This window comes from Podarcis gaigeae (genome assembly GCF_964106915.1).
Source record: "Podarcis gaigeae genome assembly, chromosome: 13".
In the NCBI taxonomy this organism is placed as follows: domain Eukaryota; kingdom Metazoa; phylum Chordata; class Lepidosauria; order Squamata; family Lacertidae; genus Podarcis; species Podarcis gaigeae.
The window spans coordinates 24209804-24230167 of NC_139689.1; the positions used below are offsets into that span (position 1 = coordinate 24209804).

The following is a 20364-nucleotide window of genomic DNA, read 5'->3' on the forward strand; positions in this document are numbered from 1 at the left end:
GCTCCATGACCAAAATGACCAAAAGGGTCAGGTTCTAGAGGACTGGAAAGATCATGATTGTACTTCCCCTACCCTCAGCCCTAACCCCGTTGAGTATTTTTTGTTATGAGACTGAGTGTTTGGGGCTGATGCTGTAGCATTCATGTCTGGGGGCTTGATGGAAAAACAGAAAAGTGACCCTCACCTAACTTTCCAATGCCCTTCAACAAGAATGCTGTAGGAAATATTGCTAAGCCCAAAGGGAGGCAAGAATTTGCTTCAGCTCACCTTGTTAATGGCAGACCAAAAGCTATGTGTGTGTCATTCTCAATCAGTCTACTTTCAGGACTGATTTTAGAACCCTCTTATATCAGGCCACATGGTCACTGGAGGTGGCCCCATCATGCAAACATGACTATCCACACAGGGACCATTTATTTATATTTTTTCTGATACTGGATTTTAAATTACAGTTACATCTTTTAAAACAGCTGTCAGTATATCACACTGTATTCCACTTGCCTTCCAAAGGAACACGTGGCTCTCCCCACATAGCAGGTTAGGTTGACACTGCTGATCCAAAGTGATCAGTAATTTTTACGGTAATTACAATCCTGCTTTCCCTTGTACCAGCTTACCTTGACTTCAATAAGGCCTTTGAAAAGGTCCCCCATGATATTATTGCAAAAAAACTAGTAAAATGTGGGCTAGACAAAGCTACTGTTAGGTGGATTTGTAATTGGTTGACGGGCTGAACACAAAGAGTGCTCATCAGTGGCTCACCTTCATCCTGGGGAAAAAAAATGACTATTGGGGTTCCACAAGGTTCTGTCCTGGGCCTGGTGCTATTCAATATTTTTAGAAATGATTTGGATGATGGAATAGAGGGCGTGCTAATCAAATTTGCAAATGACTGCAAACTGGGAGGGGTTGCTAATACACCAGAGGACAGGGTCAGAATTCAAAATGACCTGAATAGCTTAGAGAGCTGGGCCAAAACCAACAATATGGAGTTCAATAGGGAGAAATGTAAGGTACTACACCTGGATAGAAAAAATGAAATGCACAGGTGGGGGACACTTGGCTTGACAACAGTACCTGTGAAAGAGATCTGGGAGTCTTAGTCGACCACAAACTGAATATGAGTCAACAGTGTGATGTGGCAGCTAAGAACACCAATGCAATTCTGGGCTGCATCAATAGGAGTATAGTGTCTAGATCAAGTGAAGGAATGCTACCACACTATTCTGGTTGGTCAGACCACACCTGAAATACTGTGTCCAGTTCTGGGCACCACAGTTGAAGAAGGATATTGTCAAGCTGGAGCATGTCCAGAGGAGGGTGACCAAAATGTAAAAGGTCTGGAATCCAAGCCCTATGAGGAGAGACTTAGTGACATGATAGCCATGTTTAAATATTTGAAGGGATGTCATGTTGAAGAGGGAGCAAGCTTGTTTTCTGCTGTTCTAGAGACTAGGATGCAGAATAATTGATTCAAACTATGGGAAAAGAGATTCCACCTGGGCACGGTAATCCAGTCAGGGAAAAAGGGAGGCATACTATGTTTAGGACACCGTTTCCAGCCCCTTCCCCTTTTCGGGGTGAGCATAGTGGATCCTAAAAAGGGCTGCTCAGTCATGGATACAGCTGCTCAGCTGCTCAACTGCCTCATTCCTTGAGTCAGAATGACTGAATCTGTATCCACCGCCCATGTGTTGGTTCATGACTAGGGGCTTCACATTCCTGTCCCCGTAGCCATTTAGTGATCGCCATGGGGGGAGGGTTTGGGGGGGCTGGGTTGGGTTTTTGGAAGATGCCTGTGCGTGAATTTGTTGGAGATCAGTGCACGCTGACCAACGCACAGCCTTTGCAGTAGGGCTCTGTTCTGATGGCATGATTAGTCATGACGAACTGGTGAATCCTATCTGCTGCAGCCTTCATCCGCCTTCAGAACCGTTGTAACACACTGCTTGTTATCACCCGCCTGTTCTGCCATTGAGGACTTCTTGGATCATTCTTTGTCTAGCTCCTTCCCTGCTATGTACTAAGCTTGGATCCTAGAACAATAGGCAAGTAGGATCCTAGAATGCAAGAACGGATTGGCTTGCAGGAAAAGACCAATCAGGCTCCAGGGGGGAAGCAGAATCAGCCAGTCAGATGGGACTCATTGTGTAAATAATGTATATAAAAGCCTGATGTTTTGGGGGAAATTCAGTCACTGTTTTACAAGCTGCAATAAAGAGCATGAAATGACTACAGGACTCTGAGCATATTTAATTTTCTTTGACCTTACCACCTTGGGTGACCCTGCTGGGAGTACGAGATTCCCAACGGGTCACAAGGGTCATAGGAATGTGCAAGCCCACTCACCATGACAAGTGAGAGAACTGAGATAGATTGCACTGAGCCCTGGTCTCATTAGACAAAGCGTTCCACCAAAAAGGCTCTGGCTCTGGTTGAGGACAGCTGGATATGTTTTGGGCCAGGGACCACCAGTAGGTTGCTGTTAGATGAGCGTCACACTCATGGGGGGTATATTGGAAGATAATTCCCACAGATAAGAAAGGTCACAGACTGTTTAGGGCTTTAAAGATTAGCACCAAAACATTGAACCTGATTCGATACTCCATCTGGAGCCAATCCAGCTGTTGAACAACCAACTGAATGTGGGCTCTCCACAAAGTCCAAGTAAAAACTCATGCATCTGCATTTTAGACCATTTGGAGTTTCTGGAGCAGTCTCAAGAGTAGCCCTGCATCTCCCTCCCCCCCCCCCTCTCTCTCTATCACATTTATACCCTGCACTCCCCGGCTCAGGTGTACAGCAAGTTAAAGTAGTCTAGTCTGCAGGTGACTACTGCATGGATCACCATGGCTAGGTGGGAAAGGGACAGGTACAGTACCGATCGCCTAACCTGACATAGATTCAAAAAGTCCAGTTTGGTTACATTTGTGACCAATGCCTCCATAGAGACAGAAGCATCCAGGATCACACCGGGACTCCTGATGGCAACTACAGGTGACTATTGCGACCCATGAAGAGCTGGGAGCTGGCAAACCAAACTGAAATTATTCTGGCCAAGCCATTGGACACCCATCTTTAATGGATAGAGATTCAGCCGACTCTGTTTCCTCCATCCCAGCACACCCACCTAAAAATTGGCCAATATATCCAGGGTAGCATCTGGCCAGGGCCATGAAGCAGTAGATCCATGATGTTTGTAGTCAGATCTGTGGTTATGTACAAGATATTTGATTAAAGGATGAATTTGGGGTTCCCCAATGCAAAAAGTGTGATGATCCATGAGGATACGTGCTTCAAAACCACGTTTTTTGGCCATGGAGTGGCCAGGAAGCCGTGGATCCGTGATTTTTGTGGTGGATGCTGTGCCCCTGGCCATGATGTTTGATCCGATGGTGACTTTGGGCTGATCCAGTGCAAAAATCATGAGGATCCATGAGGATCCGTGCTTCAAAACCACGTTTTTGGTCCATGGCGTTTCCAGATAACCGTGGATCCGAATTTTTTGTGGTGCAGGCTGTGCCCCTGGCTATGATATATGATTTGCCATTGAGTTTTGGTTGGCCCAATGCAAAAAGCGTGAGGATCCAAGCTTCAAAACCACGTTTTTGGGCCACGGTATGGCCAGGAAGCCGTGGGTCCGTGATTTTTGTGGTAGATGCTGTGCCCCTGGCCATGATGTTTGATCTGATAGTGACTTTGGGCTGGTCTTCTGCAAAAATCATGAGGATCCATGAAGATCCGTGCTTCGGAACCACATTTTTGGGCCACGGTATGGCCAGGCAGGCATGGATCCGAGTTTTTTGTGGTGTAGGCTGTGCCCCTGGCTATGATATGTGATTTGACAGTGAGTTTGAGTTGGCCCAATGCAAAAAGCGTGAGGATCCATGAAGATCCGTGCTTCAAAACCACGTTTTTGGGCCACGGTATGGCCAGGAAGCCGTGGATCCGTGATTTTTGTGGTGCAGGCTGTGCCCCTGGACATGATGTGTAATTTGACGGTGAGTTTGGGCTGATCTAGTGCAAAAATCATGAGGATTCATGAGGATCCATGTTTTTTAACCATGTTTTTGCACCATTGCGGCACCACGAAACAGTGGATGCGTGATTTTTTTTTCTGCCTACAGACTAAGATGTGGTCTACAGTATCATGGTGTTTTTATTTTGTTTCAATATAAAAATCATATGAATTCATGCGGATCCGTGCCTCAGATCCATGTTTTTGTGGTGCTGCGGCCTGGCAAAGTGTTGGATCCACGTTTTTTATAGTCCAGTTTGTAGGCGTGCCTTCTAGGTGTGATTTGACACTGCATTTGTTGGAGTTATTTTTTAAAAAGTGGAGGATCCACGAGGATCCGTGTAGATCCGCCTTTTATCCAGACCCCTTAGCACTCATAAAAGGAACCATGTCAGAAGTTTTGCATCTTTGGGCTTATCCACGTTTACCTTTCCTCTGATTTTCCCATGCATGATCTGTGATTTAAAGCTTTTTGTCCCAGTGCTCTTCTCCTTTGCTCTGATTCAGCTTGAAAGAGCCGGTTTTCCGGGGGGAGGGGCTCTGACATGGAGTGTCTGTCTGGAAAGAGTGGGGCAAAAGAAAAGTGCGGCTAAAGCCCTTTCTTATGTCTAATATAGGACTACTAACCCACATTTAGTGCTAAAAGTGGTATGGCACGTGTGTGTGATAATATCTATGTAATTTTTCAGTTCATATTCCACCTGTACCCAAAGATGCAATGGAAAAATAGAGGCACCAGTGTCCAGTAAGGAATTTGTGGACCCTCCCTGGCTGGAGGCGGGAGTAACGGGAAGTCCCTCTGCATTCTGCTCAAAAAGGTTCACTTTCGCTTTTGCTCCGCTGTTTGCAGAGCAAGGCGAGGGGGGAAGGACGTCGAGTTTGAGGTAAGAAAATGATCTACTGCAAATGATTTATGAGCGGGCTCCTCTCTACAGCCCACTCATAGCATCGCGCTCTCTCTCTCTTAAACAAAACTTCACCCCCAGCTAGAGATCCCCATTACCTTAACTATTTGCGTCTGATCTGTTGGGGAGCAAAATTCCCCTTTGCTTCTCTCCTCCCCTCACCTTTGGTCCCTCTGGGTAGAACAGGGGTCAGCAAACTTTTTCAGCAGGGGGCCGGTCCACTGTCCCTCAGACCTTGTGGGGGGCCGGACTATATTTAGGGGAGGGAATGAACAAATTCCTATGCCCCACAAATAACCCAGAGATGCATTTTAAATAAAAGCACACATTCTATTCATGTAAAAACACGCCGATTCTCCGACCGTCCTCGGGCCGAATCAGAAGGCGATTGGGCCGGATCTGCCCCCAGGCCTTAGTTTGCCTACCCATGCCATAAAACAGGGGTCAGCAAACTTTTTGGGGGGGGCAATCCACTGTCCCTCAGACAGCGTAGTGACTTGCATTGTTCTGTAGTTGATCACTAGCCTCACACTTCCTTGTACAGTGGAAAATGGATGGTATTTTCTAACACTCATTGGAACCCAGTGCTAATGCTAGGTAAAGGTAAAGGGACCCCTGACCATTAGGTCCAGTCGTGACCGACTCTGGGGTTGTGGCACTCATCTCGCTTTACTGGCCGAGGGAGCCGGCGTACAGCTTCTGGGTCATGTGGCCAGCATGACTAAGCCGCTTCTGGCAAACCAGAGCAGCACACGGAAACGCCATTTACCTTCCCGCCAAGGTGGTGCCTATTTATCTACTTGCACTTTGACGTGCTTTCAAACTGCTAGGTTGGCAGGAGCAGGGACCGACCAACGGGAGCTCACCCCGTCACGGGGATTCGAACCACTGACCTTCTGATCGGCAAATTCTAGGCTCTGTGGTTTAACCCACAGTGCCACCCGCGTCCCAAGTGCTAATGCTAGGGGGGAACAATTAGCATCCTTAGGGACCTTTTTTAAAAAAATATATTTTTTTATTGATTTTCATTAAATATACATTCATTATACAAATACATCTCACATATATCTTTGGCCCTGCCGAGCTTCAGACTTCCCTCCACCCCTTCGGTAAGTATCATCTGGTTAACCATATGCTGTTGGAATTAATCTAACCCTGCCAGTGTCTTTAAGGTTTTGCAGCTGTCTCTTATATACACCAAATATTTGCTCCAACTTTCATAAAGCTTCTGTTCATCCTGATCTCGATTTTTTCCTGATAGTCTAGCCAGTTCCACGTAATTCATCATTTTAACCTGCCATTCCATAATAGTTGGTATTACATTTGTTTTCCAATTCTGGGCCAACATAGTCCTTGCTGCCGTCGTGGCATACAGAAATAGGTTTTTATCTTTATTTTTAATTTCCTTCCCTACCAATCCCAGTAGAAAGACTTTGGGGTTTTTTGGAAAGGTGTACTTGAAAACTTTTTTAAGTTCATTGTAAATTCCCAGAAGCCCTTCACTTTACCACACTTCCACCACATGTGGTGGAGGTCTCCTTAGGGACCTTATGGTAAAGAGCAGGTAAGAGCTGCAGCAGGTGGAGGAAAAAGTGAGTGTTGTTGGTTGCACAGTGGCCCTACCACTAGACAGAGAGAGGCAGGCAGCCCATGCAGATGGTTTTATGTGCCATAAAAAGATAGCACACAAAAAATGGCTAGGGAGGGATTGCACCAATCTCTTCCCTTGCTGTTTTCTCCCTTGGGTGCCCCAGGACATCTACTAGTAACACACCTTGACTTTGTGTGGAGGGGAGTCCTCGTTGCAGCTCCCTTCAAGTGGCCAAGCACCTTGGGCCAGCCCTGGTATGCAACAGTTAATTCTTTCATGTTGATCTCACTGTGGGAAACATGTCCTGCAGACAAGTTTGATCCTGTAGTCAGGAGGTGCATATTGATGAGCACTGTGCCATAGTTTGCCCCAAGCCCTACATCTCCTTGTGCATCTCCTTCTCACCCGCTCCCAATACTGCTGCTTAGAGACAATCAGGATGTCCCTTTGTAGAACAATGAACATGCTTCTCTATTATTATCTCAGGGGTTTCCACTTCCCCCCTCCCTACCCCACATGCCAATCATAGCTATGACTTCATTCATTGGCTAAGAGCTTCAGGAGGGCAGTGTTGCAGGCAGCTTTCTCCTGGGGGACCTGGAGGTGGGGGCACTTTGGCCTTCTTCAAGGGTCTCTTCATCTTTCAGATGGAAGAAACATAACAGTCCATTGGCTCCCTCCCCACCTCTTCTTGAGTGGCTGCACTCTGCACATGCTCAGACTCTTCTCTTCTAATCACCATAGCCTCTGCCCTGGTGCTCTCCTCTGGGATCTGAATGCAGAAGGAGCACCAGGGAGTAAAGAGTGGCTGATGAATGGATGAGAGGCATGTCAAGTGAGATTGGCTGCCAGAAATTGGGGTGGGGAGTATAGGGAGAGACATGGGCTGAGAGAAGATTGGTTAAACCTGGCATCAAATCTCACCTTCCTTCCATCTGTCATTTTAGCATCCCCGCATTCTTCTGCATTCAGAGAGGAGACAGAAAACAATGACAAACAAATATCCTTGTAAGAGCAATTGCTTAATAAAGTTTGGTAAACAGTATTATTTTAAATGTGAACAATATTTCATACAAATAAGTGGGGGCTACCATTTCCATTAAATCAAAGGAAAATAAAATACAGAGTTGTTGTACATATGGTTCCCCTCTAGCCAAAAATTAATCTCTCTTTTCTGCAGTTGTGGTGAATCGCTGGGAAACCAATTCCCCCGCAAAGACTATTATCATTAGCCATGACTGTCTGTGGCCTTGTCACAAACTCTCGGGAACCTGGTAAGTTTACCTGCATACGGTTATTCAGCTAAGCGGGTGCAAAATGGCAACAAGTCACATACTGCTATAAATTTCCAATATATAGCTTTCTTGTTTATGGTATGTAATGGTGTAGGTTGGAGGGTCCTAAATAACTGGCTGGCCTGGCAGTGGGAGCCAAGATGACTGGAGAGGGTTTCTCCAAAGTGTACACAGGGCCAGACATTGAGCCTTCCTTGTTCTCTCCTTGCCCCAGTGCCCTTGAAGAGCATCTCTGTGGATGTGGTTGTCCGAGGCTTTGTGGCTGACGTGGTGTCTGAGCTTCGCTACCACAATGAGGAGAAGTCCCCAGTGGAGGTGGTGTTTGTCTTCCCTCTGGATGATGAAGCTGCTGTGTATGCCTTCGAGGGCCTGATTGGTGGGACGCGGATTGAGGCCCAGATCCGAGAGAAGAAACAGGTATGGAAGGTCTGAGGAGAATCAGGGCCTTTGGCATTGGGTGGCCAGTTTCAGAAGGGAGGCGGAGGCTTCCATAGATAGGACTCTGTGCCTGCAAGCAGATTTTGTGTCAAGCTCAAGAAAGAGTGCCTAACAACATCCAGTTGCTGTAGTAAGGAGCCTGGCTTCCTGGCCTCCTCTGCTGCAGCTTGGTGTAATTTTAACCTAATGAATGAATTCTAAAGTCACAGTGTAGATACCACAGTGCTTATAATTTACTTTCACAAGGTAAAGTTACAAAAGCATGGAAGCTTCGCTGGTAGGTAACCAATTGGTTGACAGCTGTTTTTAAATGGGAATCCTTTCTTGGGACCACACCTGCCTGTGTCCTTGCCTTCCTCACTCCTGATGTTCTTCTCTTCTCTTCACCACCCAATACAGGCAGAACAGGAATATGAGGATGCCTTGAGTGAAGGCCGGCAGGCTTTCCTGCTTGGAAGAGAAGAAAACACCAGTGACATTTTCACCTGCAGCCTGGGTAACCTCCCTCCCGATGGGGAGGCCACGCTGAAGCTCTCCTACGTCCAGGCCTTGGCTCCAGAGCCCGACGGGGCCATCCGCTTTGTCCTGCCCGCTGTCCTCAACCCCCGCTATGCACCTCAGGGTAAGCACCTGCACCCCCAAACACGCTAACTAGCCCCACATACAAGCCTCTTGCAATGCTGCTTTGTTATACCTAAACTCTGTGGATTTGGAGCAACAGAAGCATTAATGCATGCTCATTTCATATGTACAACCTTTACAGAGATGAGCAAAATAGATTATTTACTCCCATCCTACCAAATTGCCCAGGAAGGAGCTTTGAATTGGGTTTGTCCTGTGTATCAGCTGACACAAATAAAATATTAAAAGAAACAGTTGCTAGATTCCTCTTTTCTGATGGAAAGGTCCAGGAAGGTATTTTGTTACATAAACTCAATTGGAGAAGTGCCATATGGTTGTTTGTTAGAAGTGGTGATGTAAGTGAAAGGAGGTTTGGTTGCATTTTTTGGCAAGGATTTCTGGTAAGATGGAGGGGGTTTGAAGCCTTGTGGACTGACATGAAGCAGCCTCTAGAAAGGACCCCGAGAGCAGGGCTGATTTCTCTTTGAATTGGCGGCTGAAGCAATGGAAGGAGCGGGACCCCCTTGAGATGTGAGCGCTGGGATTTTCCTCCGTCCAGACTCAGGTTGTATATATTTGTAAATAAAACCACATATCATAAAGACACGACAGTCCCCACTGTGTCTCATTCTCAACAGGAAACTCGAATCCTGGGTAATCGCCTGGGGATTGGGGGTGGCGTGTTGTACATTACTGTTTCATGGTGCCTTTGCCTCCAACAGCCTAATTCTTCCTCCCACGTGGGGTTGTGTTACAGTGTCTTCCTCCTCATGAGAGTTTGCCCACTGTGTTCAATAACCATGGTGTGCTGGATAGCTTAGTTGGTTAGAGCGTGGTGCTGATAACGCCAAGGTTGCAGTTTCAATCCCCATATGGAACAGCTGAGCATTCCTGCATTGCAGGGAGTTGGATGAGATGATTCTCATGGTATTATACAATTCTGTGGTTCTATGACTCTCACTCTCTCATGTACAGGTTCAGAAGGGGGCAATGTCACCAAGAGCATACCACAACTGCCCAAGGGGCAGCTTCCCTACACTCTCGGCCTCAGTGCCACCCTGGAGTCACCTTATGGCATCAACCGTGTGGAGTCCAAATGCACCCTTGAGCCTTTGCACTACAGGGCAGAAGACCGTACGATTGCCCAGGTACAATAGTGAAAGGAACAGCTTCTGAAAAGGGGTGTATTTGTCATTCTCCATTTGAAGTTGCACACACATCCCAAAATCTGTGCTTAGGTCTAATGGCCAACATAGACGTGCTATTTGCTTTCTTTTGTAAACAAATAACTGGAAAGGGAAGAGTAAGCTGGATTGGGGCCATGGCTTGGGAAGGGGAGCATTTGACTCTTGCGACCCCTACAGCCCTGTTTGGAATCTCCCTCCCCATGCTTGCAGTTTGTGAGAGGGGAGCTGTCCTTCCACTGTGAATAGCCACCAGGTGTTATATTTATTATTATTTATTGAACTTGTATACCACCCTGTACACAGAGGTATATTGGCCTTGCTTGGCTGGTTGAACAAATAAGGTGAAGGGGGCAAGCTGGATCTTGGCTTTGGTGTGGGAGAGGAGAGTTTTAACTCTGTTGCCTCTACCAGAATCCCACTCCCATGCTGGACATTACTGGTAACAAAGGCAGGTGGGAGCCGCCCTCCCACTACGAATAGGCAGCCTAGGGGCAGGATTTCTATTGAGACCACTGTTTGTTTGTTTATATTTCACAGAATTTATATGCCACTTGATTGTAAAATTAAAATAAATACACACACACAAAGCGGTTTGCAAAAGGGAAAGCAGCGATAAAATTACCACTAGCAAAGTTTAAAAAACAGCTATTTAAAACATTCAGGAATAGTTAAAACCAGGGATTTAAAAATTGATTAAAACACATGTCAGTACTCTACATTCATGGATAGGCTTGCCTATGCAGAAATGTTTTCAGCAGGTGTCCTAAAGCATATGGCGAAGGAGCCTGCCTGATGTCAATACATAGGGAGTTCCAAAGTGTGGCTAAAAGGTAAAGGTAAAGGTACCCCTGCCTGTACGGGCCAGTCTTGACAGACTCTGGGGTTGTGCGCCCATCTCACTCAAGAGGCCAGGGGCCAGCGCTGTCCGGAGACACTTCCGGGTCACGTGGCCAGCGTGACATCGCTGCTCTGGCGAGCCAGAGCCGCACACGGAAACGCCGTTTACCTTCCCGCTAGAAAGCGGTCCCTATTTATCTACTTGCACCCGGAGGTGCTTTCGAACTGCTAGGTTGGCAGGCGCTGGGACCGAGCAGCGGGAGCGCACCCCGCCGCAGGGATTCGAATCGCCGACCTTCCGATCGGCAAGTCCTAGGCGCTGAGGCTGCTACCCCACTAAAAGATGGACTATGGGGGGCGGGAAGGTTTTTTAAAATCTTTTGCTACCCTGCAGCTTGAATATGACTCTTCGTCACGTTTGGCTATTGGTTTACAAATAAAACCAGTCATGTAAAACCAAACAGTAGGGTTTGGTTTTGGCCTCAAATCCTTTCCTTTTGATCAGTAATTATGTGGATATGCTTACTCTAAGGGCACATTTTAATAATATCGACTAACTGTGAGCTATTGGGACCCAAGAGAGCTTCTCTCAGTATCTCAGGTCCTACATATGGCAGGGGAGGTCCTGCAGTTGATCATTTATTTTGCTGCCTGTTATTGAATCAAATGGCACAACCTAGAATTCTCTCATTTTGCACAGTTTTGGAATAAATGGCCAAATTCCATAGCAACGTTTTCGAAAGTGTTACACACATAAACATCTTTGGGAGGAATAGGAACAGAGCTCCACATTCAAACTCTGCTTTTCCTTCTAACACCAAAGGTCTCCTTGGCCGAAGGGCACCAGTTCGACCAAGACGTGGAGCTGCTGATATATTACGAGGACATTCACAAGCCCAGCACCCTCCTAGAGGCTGGGAAGCCTGGGGCTGCCCCAGGTGAGCAAAGCCTAAGGCAATGGTGGACATAGGGGCAGAAACACAAAGGGTACTGGGAGGTGAAAGGGTGCTGCCTTGGGTGAAAATGCCTAATGGATCTCTTTTCCTCCCGCATTGCACAGGCTCTCTGATGGGGGACCCAGCACTCCTGCTCACCCTGTACCCCAGTGTCCCTGCCCCCAAACCAGGCCAGAAGGCAACCGGAGAATTTCTCTTCCTGCTGGACCGCTCTGGAAGCATGGGTTCCTGGACCGATCGGAACCCTGATTCCCCAACACGGATTCAGAGTGCCAAGGTACCCAAGGGGCAAACCTGTTTTGAAGAATAGGATGGAGTGGTAGAAGGGAGGGTAATTGAAGACTGCAGATGAATGGTTCCTTGAAGGAGGCTGGGCCCGTAATGTTGAAATAAATGCTAGAGGTTGGGCTGGGGCACCTAGGGTGATTCCTGCTTTTCTCTCCCCCCTCCCCAACCCCACATTTCAGGAAACCCTGATTTTCTTGCTGAAGAGTCTCCCTCTGGGATGTTACTTCAACATCTATGGATTTGGATCGACCCATGACTCATTCTACCCGTGAGTGTCAAAAGAGTGTCCAGTATTGTCAGACTCGTTACTTCTCTGCTCCTCCATTTGCTCCTATGTTGTATCACTGGCAACGGTTGACACAGGAATCTGAACACACTTCTTTATCTTCAGATGTTGCTGAACTACAGCTCCATAATCCCTGGCTCTTGGATCATTGCCTGCTAGGGCTGTCAGGACTTGTAGTTCATCAACATCTGGAAGGCCAAAGGTTCCTCACCCTTGCTTTTATAGGTCAATGAAATGGAAGGGTTTTTAAAAGTGTCAAGAGATTTGACCCAAGGAGTTAGAAGATCTGTCCAAGCTAGATGGGGTATTTTCACAAGCTAGCTTCCTGACATCTCCTGCAAGCCACATTCTGGACCCCTAAACATTTCTCACCTCCTCTTCCCCATTTGTTCTGCTATTACCCTTTCCTCCTTGTTACTTGCACAGTAAGTATAGGCTTTTTCTATCCTTGATGTGGCTTCGCGCATTCTGAGCACTGAATGATGAGAAGAGGAGAAGTTTGAATCTGACTGGATGAGTTTTAGGGGAGCAATTGGACCATGTAACAAATAATAAAAGGGTGGTCCTAGTGGAAACGTGGAATGTTGTGGGAGGTTTACAAAATAGCCTGATGGGGAATTGGCTGAGCTTGGGAGGAAAATAGGTCCTTTACTTCCTTGACTCTCCGAAACTCTCTACAGGCAGAGTGTAGAATACACCCAGGAGACCATGTCCAAGTCCCTCCAACGGGTGAAGGAGCTGCAAGCTGATCTGGGGGGTACAGAGATTCTGCAGCCACTGAAGGCCATTTACAGCCAGCCGTGCCGGGAAGGATATCCTCGCCAGGTATCAAGAGTAGGGTTTTTAGTGACCTGCAAAGAGTGGTGGAACAAACATGAAGTTGGTGTTTTTTTGTGAAGGTTTTAAGTTATGTGCATTGTGCTTTTTCTACATAACACCCTGATGTCCATGAGGATACAGAGCAGTCTAAAATTATTTTGAATAAATAGAAAAATGTACAACCCCATGGAAGATACTTGAGTTGAGACCTCTCTTTGGAAGTGGGAAGGGGAACAGTTATTGGGGCCAACTTCGTCTGTTTGCAGATGGACAATGAATGCAATCTTTGCCTGCAAACGGATGTCAAAGAAGAGAGGCCCCCCACATGTCAATCACCTGCCATTCAAGTTAGCTTGCACGGTATGGAGGAATTAAAGAGTCAGTCTTCCACTCCCTCACACACTTTATACATTTGCAGCACCACTAGGATAGGCATTTTCCCCATTTATATGTGGGGTTTGAATGCAATTGGGGCCTGCAAATGGACTTCAAAGGGGAAATAGGATAGGTTTTGATACCTCTCTGTTCTCCCTCCCTCTCTCTCTCTAGCTCTTTGTGTTCACGGATGGAGAGGTATCTAATACAGATAAGGTCATTGCTGAAGTTCAACATCACAGCAGCTCCCACAGGTAAGGCAAGGGAGAGGGAAACCTTAATCTCACAGCTTTCTGCACCTGGCCTAGGTTCACCTCCTCTTTCCCTGACAGGTGCTTCTCCTTTGGCATTGGCGAAGGGGCCTCCACAGCCCTCATCAAAGGAATTGCCCGTGCGGCCGGAGGAAGTGCTGAATTCATCGCAGGCAAGGAGCGCATGCAGGCCAAGGTGAGGCTCAGGAGCTCCACATTCCTCTTCTCCTGGTCTCCACCAGTTTCTCCTGAGCTGTGGGTAAACTGCCAGGTGCCCCCTGACAATCCATCAGAGCATGGAATCCCAGCTCTCCCACGCAGCACAACCACTATGTTTTGGGAAAGATCCATGAAACCTTAATACATAAGGACTGCACCCTCGGAATGATCATTTGGCTCACCCTTCTACACTTCTCCTGGACTGCATATGGAAACTTTGCAATGCTAGTAGTGCCGAATAGCTATACTTTCTTTATGGGACATTTTAAACCACTTCGCTGGAAAGAAACATTGGTTGCCTTCATGATTGCCTAGTTTATTGAGGATTCCTCCTCAGTTTATAGGGAGGTTAGATGACGTTGCATCAAGCAAGGGTTATTTCACACTTTCCGGTGCATTTTCCTGTTGCTTCCCATTCTGCAGAAAGTCTTATCCTTTGGGGAGGAAGCTTCAGTTGCACAATCTGAATCTTCCAGTGTCCCGTGGAATCCTACCTTTTGAAGTAGCAAGTCTGGAAGTGCCTATATTTGCATGTTTCTGCTTGACAAAAAAAACACACCTCAGTTTCTCATAGCACCCGTCATCTGCTTATGAATTCGAATTTTTTTAGTGCCCCCTATGTGGCACGCAGGTGGTACTGTGGGTTAAACCACAGAGCCTAGGGCTTGCCGATCAGAAGGTCGGCGGTTCGAATCCCCATGATGGGGTGAGCTCCCATTGCTTGGTCCCTGCTCCTGCTAACCTAGCAGTTCGAAAGCATGTAAAAGTGCAAGTAGATAAATAGGTACCGCTCCAGCGGGAAGGTAATCGGCATTTCCATGCGCTGCTCTGGTTCGCCAGAAGCAGCTTAGTCATGCTGGCCACATGACCCGGAGGCTGTATGCCGGCTCCCTCGGCCAATAAAGCAAGATGAGCGCTGCAACCCCAGAGTCGGCCACAACTGAACCTAATGGTCAGGGGTCCCTTTACCTATGTGGCACAGTCATTGTGTTGCTCAGAGATTGTCCAGCAGGCTTCTATTCTATGTTCAGTGGCTTTTGGAGAAACCAAGATGGCATCTTCACCAGCCCCTCTCCTGACTCCTTTGCAAGCACTGTTCACACAGTTTCAATACAATCTCACATAGAAACTTATTTTTAAGCGATAGTTGAACAGGAACTTTGATATTCTCTTGATGTCATTGCAAAATTCTTGCTTTCCCATAGGCCCTGCAGTCTTTGAAGAAGGCCCTGCAGCCAGCCGTGACCAGGATCTCTCTGAGCTGGGATTTGCCTCCTGGTCTGAAGGCTGAGCTTGTGGGGTCAGGCCCACAGGTCATCTTCCAGGGGCAGCGCTGCCTCATTTATGCCCAGATCCGTGGGCAGCATCAGGTAAGCAATGACCACCAGGACCTTAACTACTGAATAATGCCTCCCTCCTATCCTAAATACCAAAACCTGCCAGTCTTGGTGTTTTATAATCCCAGAATGTATTGTTCCGAAGGCTTCTTGCCCTTTCCCAGTTCTGATGCTTTCTCTTCTGCTCCAGTCTTCAGGCTCCAATGAAGGGACTGCTGTTCTTCAGTACCAGTTCCAAGATCAGACTTTCAAAGAAACAATGAAGTTCTCACTCCAGGTTCAGGAGACTGACAGGTAGTACTGTCACATTCTGTAAGTCTTCCCCCCCCCCCCAACCTTGGACAAACGTGATACGATTTATTTAATTACAGATAGCATTTGGAAGCCATCAAGTTATAATCCTGATTTGCCAATAGTCAAGGAAGATTGGATTTGGATGGCCTATATTAAGGGGTTGACATCATTCCAAGTGGTCCCTGCATTTATCTCCCCGCTGCCCCCTTTTCCCCATACTGCAGGCTTCCTGTTCACCGTCTGGCGGCTCAGACCCTCCTAAAGGAACTGGAGGGGGCCAGGGAGAAGGGAGAAGAAAAGCAGCGCCTGGCACTGGAGACAAGCCTGAGCTCTGGGGTGGTGTGCTCACAGACGGCCTTTGTGGGAGTGAACATGGAGCTGGGCACAGCACTTCAAGGGCCCCTCAGCCGCCGAGACATTCCACATGCATGTGAGTTCAAGGAGATGTGTTTGGCAATGACCATGGATTCCATGTTGTATTCAGTGTCACTGCATCTGCTCAGTACCTTCTAGAAAAGACTTTTGGGGAGACTTGGAGTTGGTTTTACTCAGCCTTCATTAAGATAATTTGGAGATATCCGGTATCCCACTCGTGTGTGTGTTTGTGTGTGTGTTTCAAATTTGTTTCTGTCTAAATCTTAGCTTACTTCTAAAACATTCCAGCTTGAACTTTCAGATCCAATTGGCATATTTTTGGCTCTTTTAGGAAAGTCCCATCACTTGGTGTCCTCTAAATATTAGAGTTACAAGCTAATGAAGCAATATTAGCTATTCCATTAGGGAAGTACACCTGCCTGATTAATTGTGGATTCTGGCAGGCTTTACACTGAAAAGAAATAGTTATGGCAAAATATTTCATAAAAGATCATTAGAAAAAGCTAATATGCTTCAAAATATCAAACAATATTTAAATAATAATATACATACAGAAGTGAATAGTGGAAGTTGAATGAGCATAAGAACATTTCAAATGGTTATCAAGAATTCTAAGGAGCCAGAACTCACCTTTTATTTAAAAAATAATTCATCCATAGAGTATCTTTCTGAGTTCTTCCAATGGAGAAGAGAAGAAGCCGTGATGATATGATGAGCTGAACTTTAATCCTAAGGCATCAAAAGTCTCCTTAAAATATTTTCCTCAGCTGTGCTCAAACAATTACGTATAACTTTAAATTCATTAGCTTTGCTAATAATATGTAACTTGAAAAGGTTTTTGATAAGTACTCCTTAGCAATGGTGTTACTTAGGAAAAAACTGAGCTAAGAGTTCAGTGTTGAAAACTACCAGGTGTCTTGAGGTGAGAAGTTACCTATATCAAGCTATATCAAGAGTGAATATAACTCACATTTTCATTCTGTCTCAGTAGGTCTTCTAGATATTCTAGGTCTTAGGCAACAATCCATTCATGAAGCAAAGTTTAATAACAAAGTGTTAAGACCGCAAGAACTGACAAGTTTTGCTTAACCTAGGTAAAATAATGCTTTAAGTGCTAGAGCAGAGTGATATGTGGTCACAATATCAATGTATTTCCCTCATATCAATGAGTTTCAATGTCACAACCCAAGAAAGCCAAGATGGTGCTTGGAGAAGGGTTTTCTATTATTTGTGCCCTTAAAGTTTAGCATCTTGAGCAGGAGGAGGAGGGAGTAATAATCTTGGTCCAGGATGTGGCTTGTGCTTCCTTGAGATGGCTTGGCCCTAATTTATGTGAAGGAAGCCATTGAGAAGACTTCTCAGGGAACTTCCTTCAGCCCTGCTGATGTGTTTATCAGCCACTTAAAACTCTCTTCCCTTCTAAATCTCTCTCTCTTCCCATCTCTCCCTCGCTCTGAATGTTGTTGGCCTACAACTTGAAAATGTGACGATTGCTGACTGAGGCAGATGGATGCTGGAGTCAAACAAAGTGGGAAAGCCACTTGCTCCCTGGCCGAGAAAGGACTACAGTATTTTTTAAATAATGGAGGTCCAGCCTTGGCTGCGGGTACTGCAGTCCAAATGGGGAGCAGATAGCAAGGCGGCCATAGGAGCCAACTCCTAGTGGCTTTGGGGGATTCACCCTGCCCCAATAAAATATTTGAAGGGTCTGGACCCCTGCAAAGTTGATGGGCATTGCCATTCAAATTGTTTGTGTGCACCATGTCATATGATCGATTATGCGGGGTTGGGCTTACCTGGGCCCCCCATATATTTTATTCAAGTTGGCACCCCTGAAGGCGGCAGTTCTTTTGCTGTAGAGTCAATGGCTGCATACACGCCATTTGTCTAAAGCACATTTCCCTCCAAAGAATCCTGGGACCTGTAGCCTGTTCAAAAACTCATTAGATTTGTGTGTTTTTTCCTCCTTGGTCTAGTACCAGCTAGAATGGCATTGTGCTATGCACAATCTGCATCTCTAGGCTCATCATTTTCACCAATGCCGACGGTGGGTTGCAGCCCGCTGGATTTCTGCTCTCCTGCTCATGGTAGAATGGCATTGTCCGATGCACAACCTGTATTTTCATCAAGGCCGACGGCGTGTGGCAGCTCAATGGTTTCCTGCTCTCCTCCTCCCACACAACATTCTCCCTTGGCTAAGTACTCAGGTAATAAAAACACTGCCACCATCTCAACTCTGTTCATGTTCTGCATAGAAGAGTTAAAACACTGAATGCATTCATTTTGTACATAGGCCTTATCTGCAATACTTGTTCCCTTAACTTTTAATCATCTGGGTTAATTTGAGACATGGCTTGGCCCTAATCTCTGTGAAAGGGAGCCATTTAGAGGACAATTCTAAACTTTTATAAACTACATAAAAACCTCTTCCCTTCAAAATCAGCCTCTCTGGCTCTCCAGATGTTGTTGGGCTACAACTTGTACATGTGACCATTGTTGACTGGGGCAGATGGAAGTTGGAGTCAAATCAATTGGGAAAGCCACTTGAAAGGACTACGGTCCTTAAAAAACATGGAGGTCCAGCCTAGGCTTTGAGAGCAGCAGTCCTAGGCAGGCATAGAATAGGGAGAAGACAACAGGGCGGCAGCTCTTTGCTGTAGAGTCAATGGCTGCATAAACACCACATATCTAAAGCACATTTGCCACCAAAGAATCCTGGGACCTATACCTTATTCAAAATCACAATAGATTTCTGTGTCTTTTCCCCCTTGATCTAGCTGGTCTATTGCAGGGCAAACGAGCTGCGAAAATGATGTCTGGCTCCCTGATGCTGTCATCACCTCCTCCTCCCATTCAGAATTCTTTCTCTGCTAAGTCCTCAGGTAACAAAAACACTGCCACCACCTTGAATCTGTTCGTGTTCTGCATAGAAGAGTTAAAACACTGAATGCATTCATTTTGTACATAGATCTTACTTGCAATAAGTCTGTAACTGAAATAATGTGAATGGGATATTGAATTGCATGCTTGGCTTGAGTTGCACTTGTCTTTTTTTAAATAAAAAAAATTAATATCACCAGTCAACAGTATATCAAAACAAATAACATACATAAAAGAAAACATGCATAAAAGAAAACATTCATAAGAAATTCCTTCCACCTATTACGACTTCCAATCTCTCCATCATGGGTTCTTTATCAACTGCATATTATTTATTACCTAACTTCAGTTTACCCAAAATATCTATGATTTGTATAACTTTGCAGGAGTCATTCAAAACATGCCAAAGATTTCATATGATTACAATGTTATTTATCCCATTCTCTACTGAATTGGGAAAAATTACAAGAAGAATTCGGAATCAATCTGAGTTGCATTTGTCAGTTCTTCTGACTGGGAGATGGAGGCAGAAAGGGAGGTTGATTGAGGGGGAAATAGTAGAGACCAAAGTGGGCATGGATCCTAGGCAAGTCCCTCCCCCAATTATGTAGTGTTATTCAACCCCTTCTGTATTTCCAATCGGGTACCAGCAATTCAACTTTCAGTGTGTGTGGTATTGGTTTTTGGACCCTGTGAGGTCTAGAAGCTTGCATTTCAAAACAGAACTTTAAACCTCTTGAATGTGCCATGTCAGTACTGGTGCTCACTTGAAAACCAGGGAACAGGACTATGTTGCTGACCCCATCCTCAGATGCCAATGCTTTTTAGCATGGGCGTCTATAAACACAATATTTAAGCTGCTGCTTCTGCCTGGGCTCAGGGCCATCTTAAGCATATGTGGCGCCGGGGTGCAAAGATCCACCCAGCGCCCCCAAAGTTGTTGACCTTTTTGGGGGGGAAATCTCTCTCTAGCAAACTTGTTGGTCATAAAACATTGATCAATGTGGAAAATGAATCAACCCACTAAAAGTCAATGTATATCAAACATTTTCTCAATTGGAGCCACGGTTAGTTTGCTTTTATCTCATTAACACATACTGTATGCTTCAAATACCAGTTAAGAGATTTTGGTACTACTGGTCAGATAAAGTTGTTAACATCAATAGAATTCACAACGACAAAAATGCTTGCCCCTAGAACATTTCACAGCTCTTCCCATTCCCAGATGCCTCCAACTCAGCCCCGGACTCCCCAACCCGGCGCCCTCAGGAGCATGGTGCCCGAGCGCCCCTTGCACCCCCTGCTGGAGACGGCCCTGCCTGAGCTCCCATCCTGATGATGTGGAAGTCTCCTTGTAAGAAGCTGCTCATGCATAGGCTCAGTCAGCGTAAA

At 46.1% G+C, this 20364-nt stretch overlaps 1 protein-coding gene across 7 annotated transcripts in view; it reads left to right on the forward strand.

The window, feature by feature from the left end:
* LOC310829552 (von Willebrand factor A domain-containing protein 5A-like) overlaps positions 1–20364 on the forward strand; it is a 34642-nt gene that overhangs the window by 8209 nt on the left and 6069 nt on the right. For 3 of the 7 annotated variants that reach the window (XR_014557314.1, XR_014557315.1, XR_014557316.1), the window contains exons 1-16: positions 4845–4902; positions 7695–7788; positions 8024–8226; positions 8647–8869; positions 9844–10016; positions 11716–11830; positions 11953–12125; positions 12316–12404; positions 13103–13247; positions 13791–13870; positions 13949–14063; positions 15292–15456; positions 15614–15717; positions 15942–16147; positions 18069–18299; positions 18870–18961. Coding sequence is in view for 2 of the 7 variants with exons in the window: in XM_083708168.1 (XP_083564294.1) it covers positions 7749–7788; positions 8024–8226; positions 8647–8869; positions 9844–10016; positions 11716–11830; positions 11953–12125; positions 12316–12404; positions 13103–13247; positions 13791–13870; positions 13949–14063; positions 15292–15456; positions 15614–15717; positions 15942–16147; positions 18069–18299; positions 18870–18974 (2167 nt within the window). In the remaining 5 variants the exon portion in view is untranslated. Of the gene's footprint in view, positions 1–4844; positions 4903–7694; positions 7789–8023; positions 8227–8646; positions 8870–9843; positions 10017–11715; positions 11831–11952; positions 12126–12315; positions 12405–13102; positions 13248–13790; positions 13871–13948; positions 14064–15291; positions 15457–15613; positions 15718–15941; positions 16148–18068; positions 18300–18869; positions 18975–20364 lie in introns of those variants that run through there. The other 4 variants (XR_014557317.1, XM_083708167.1, XR_014557313.1 and 1 more) reach the window with 3 other exon arrangements.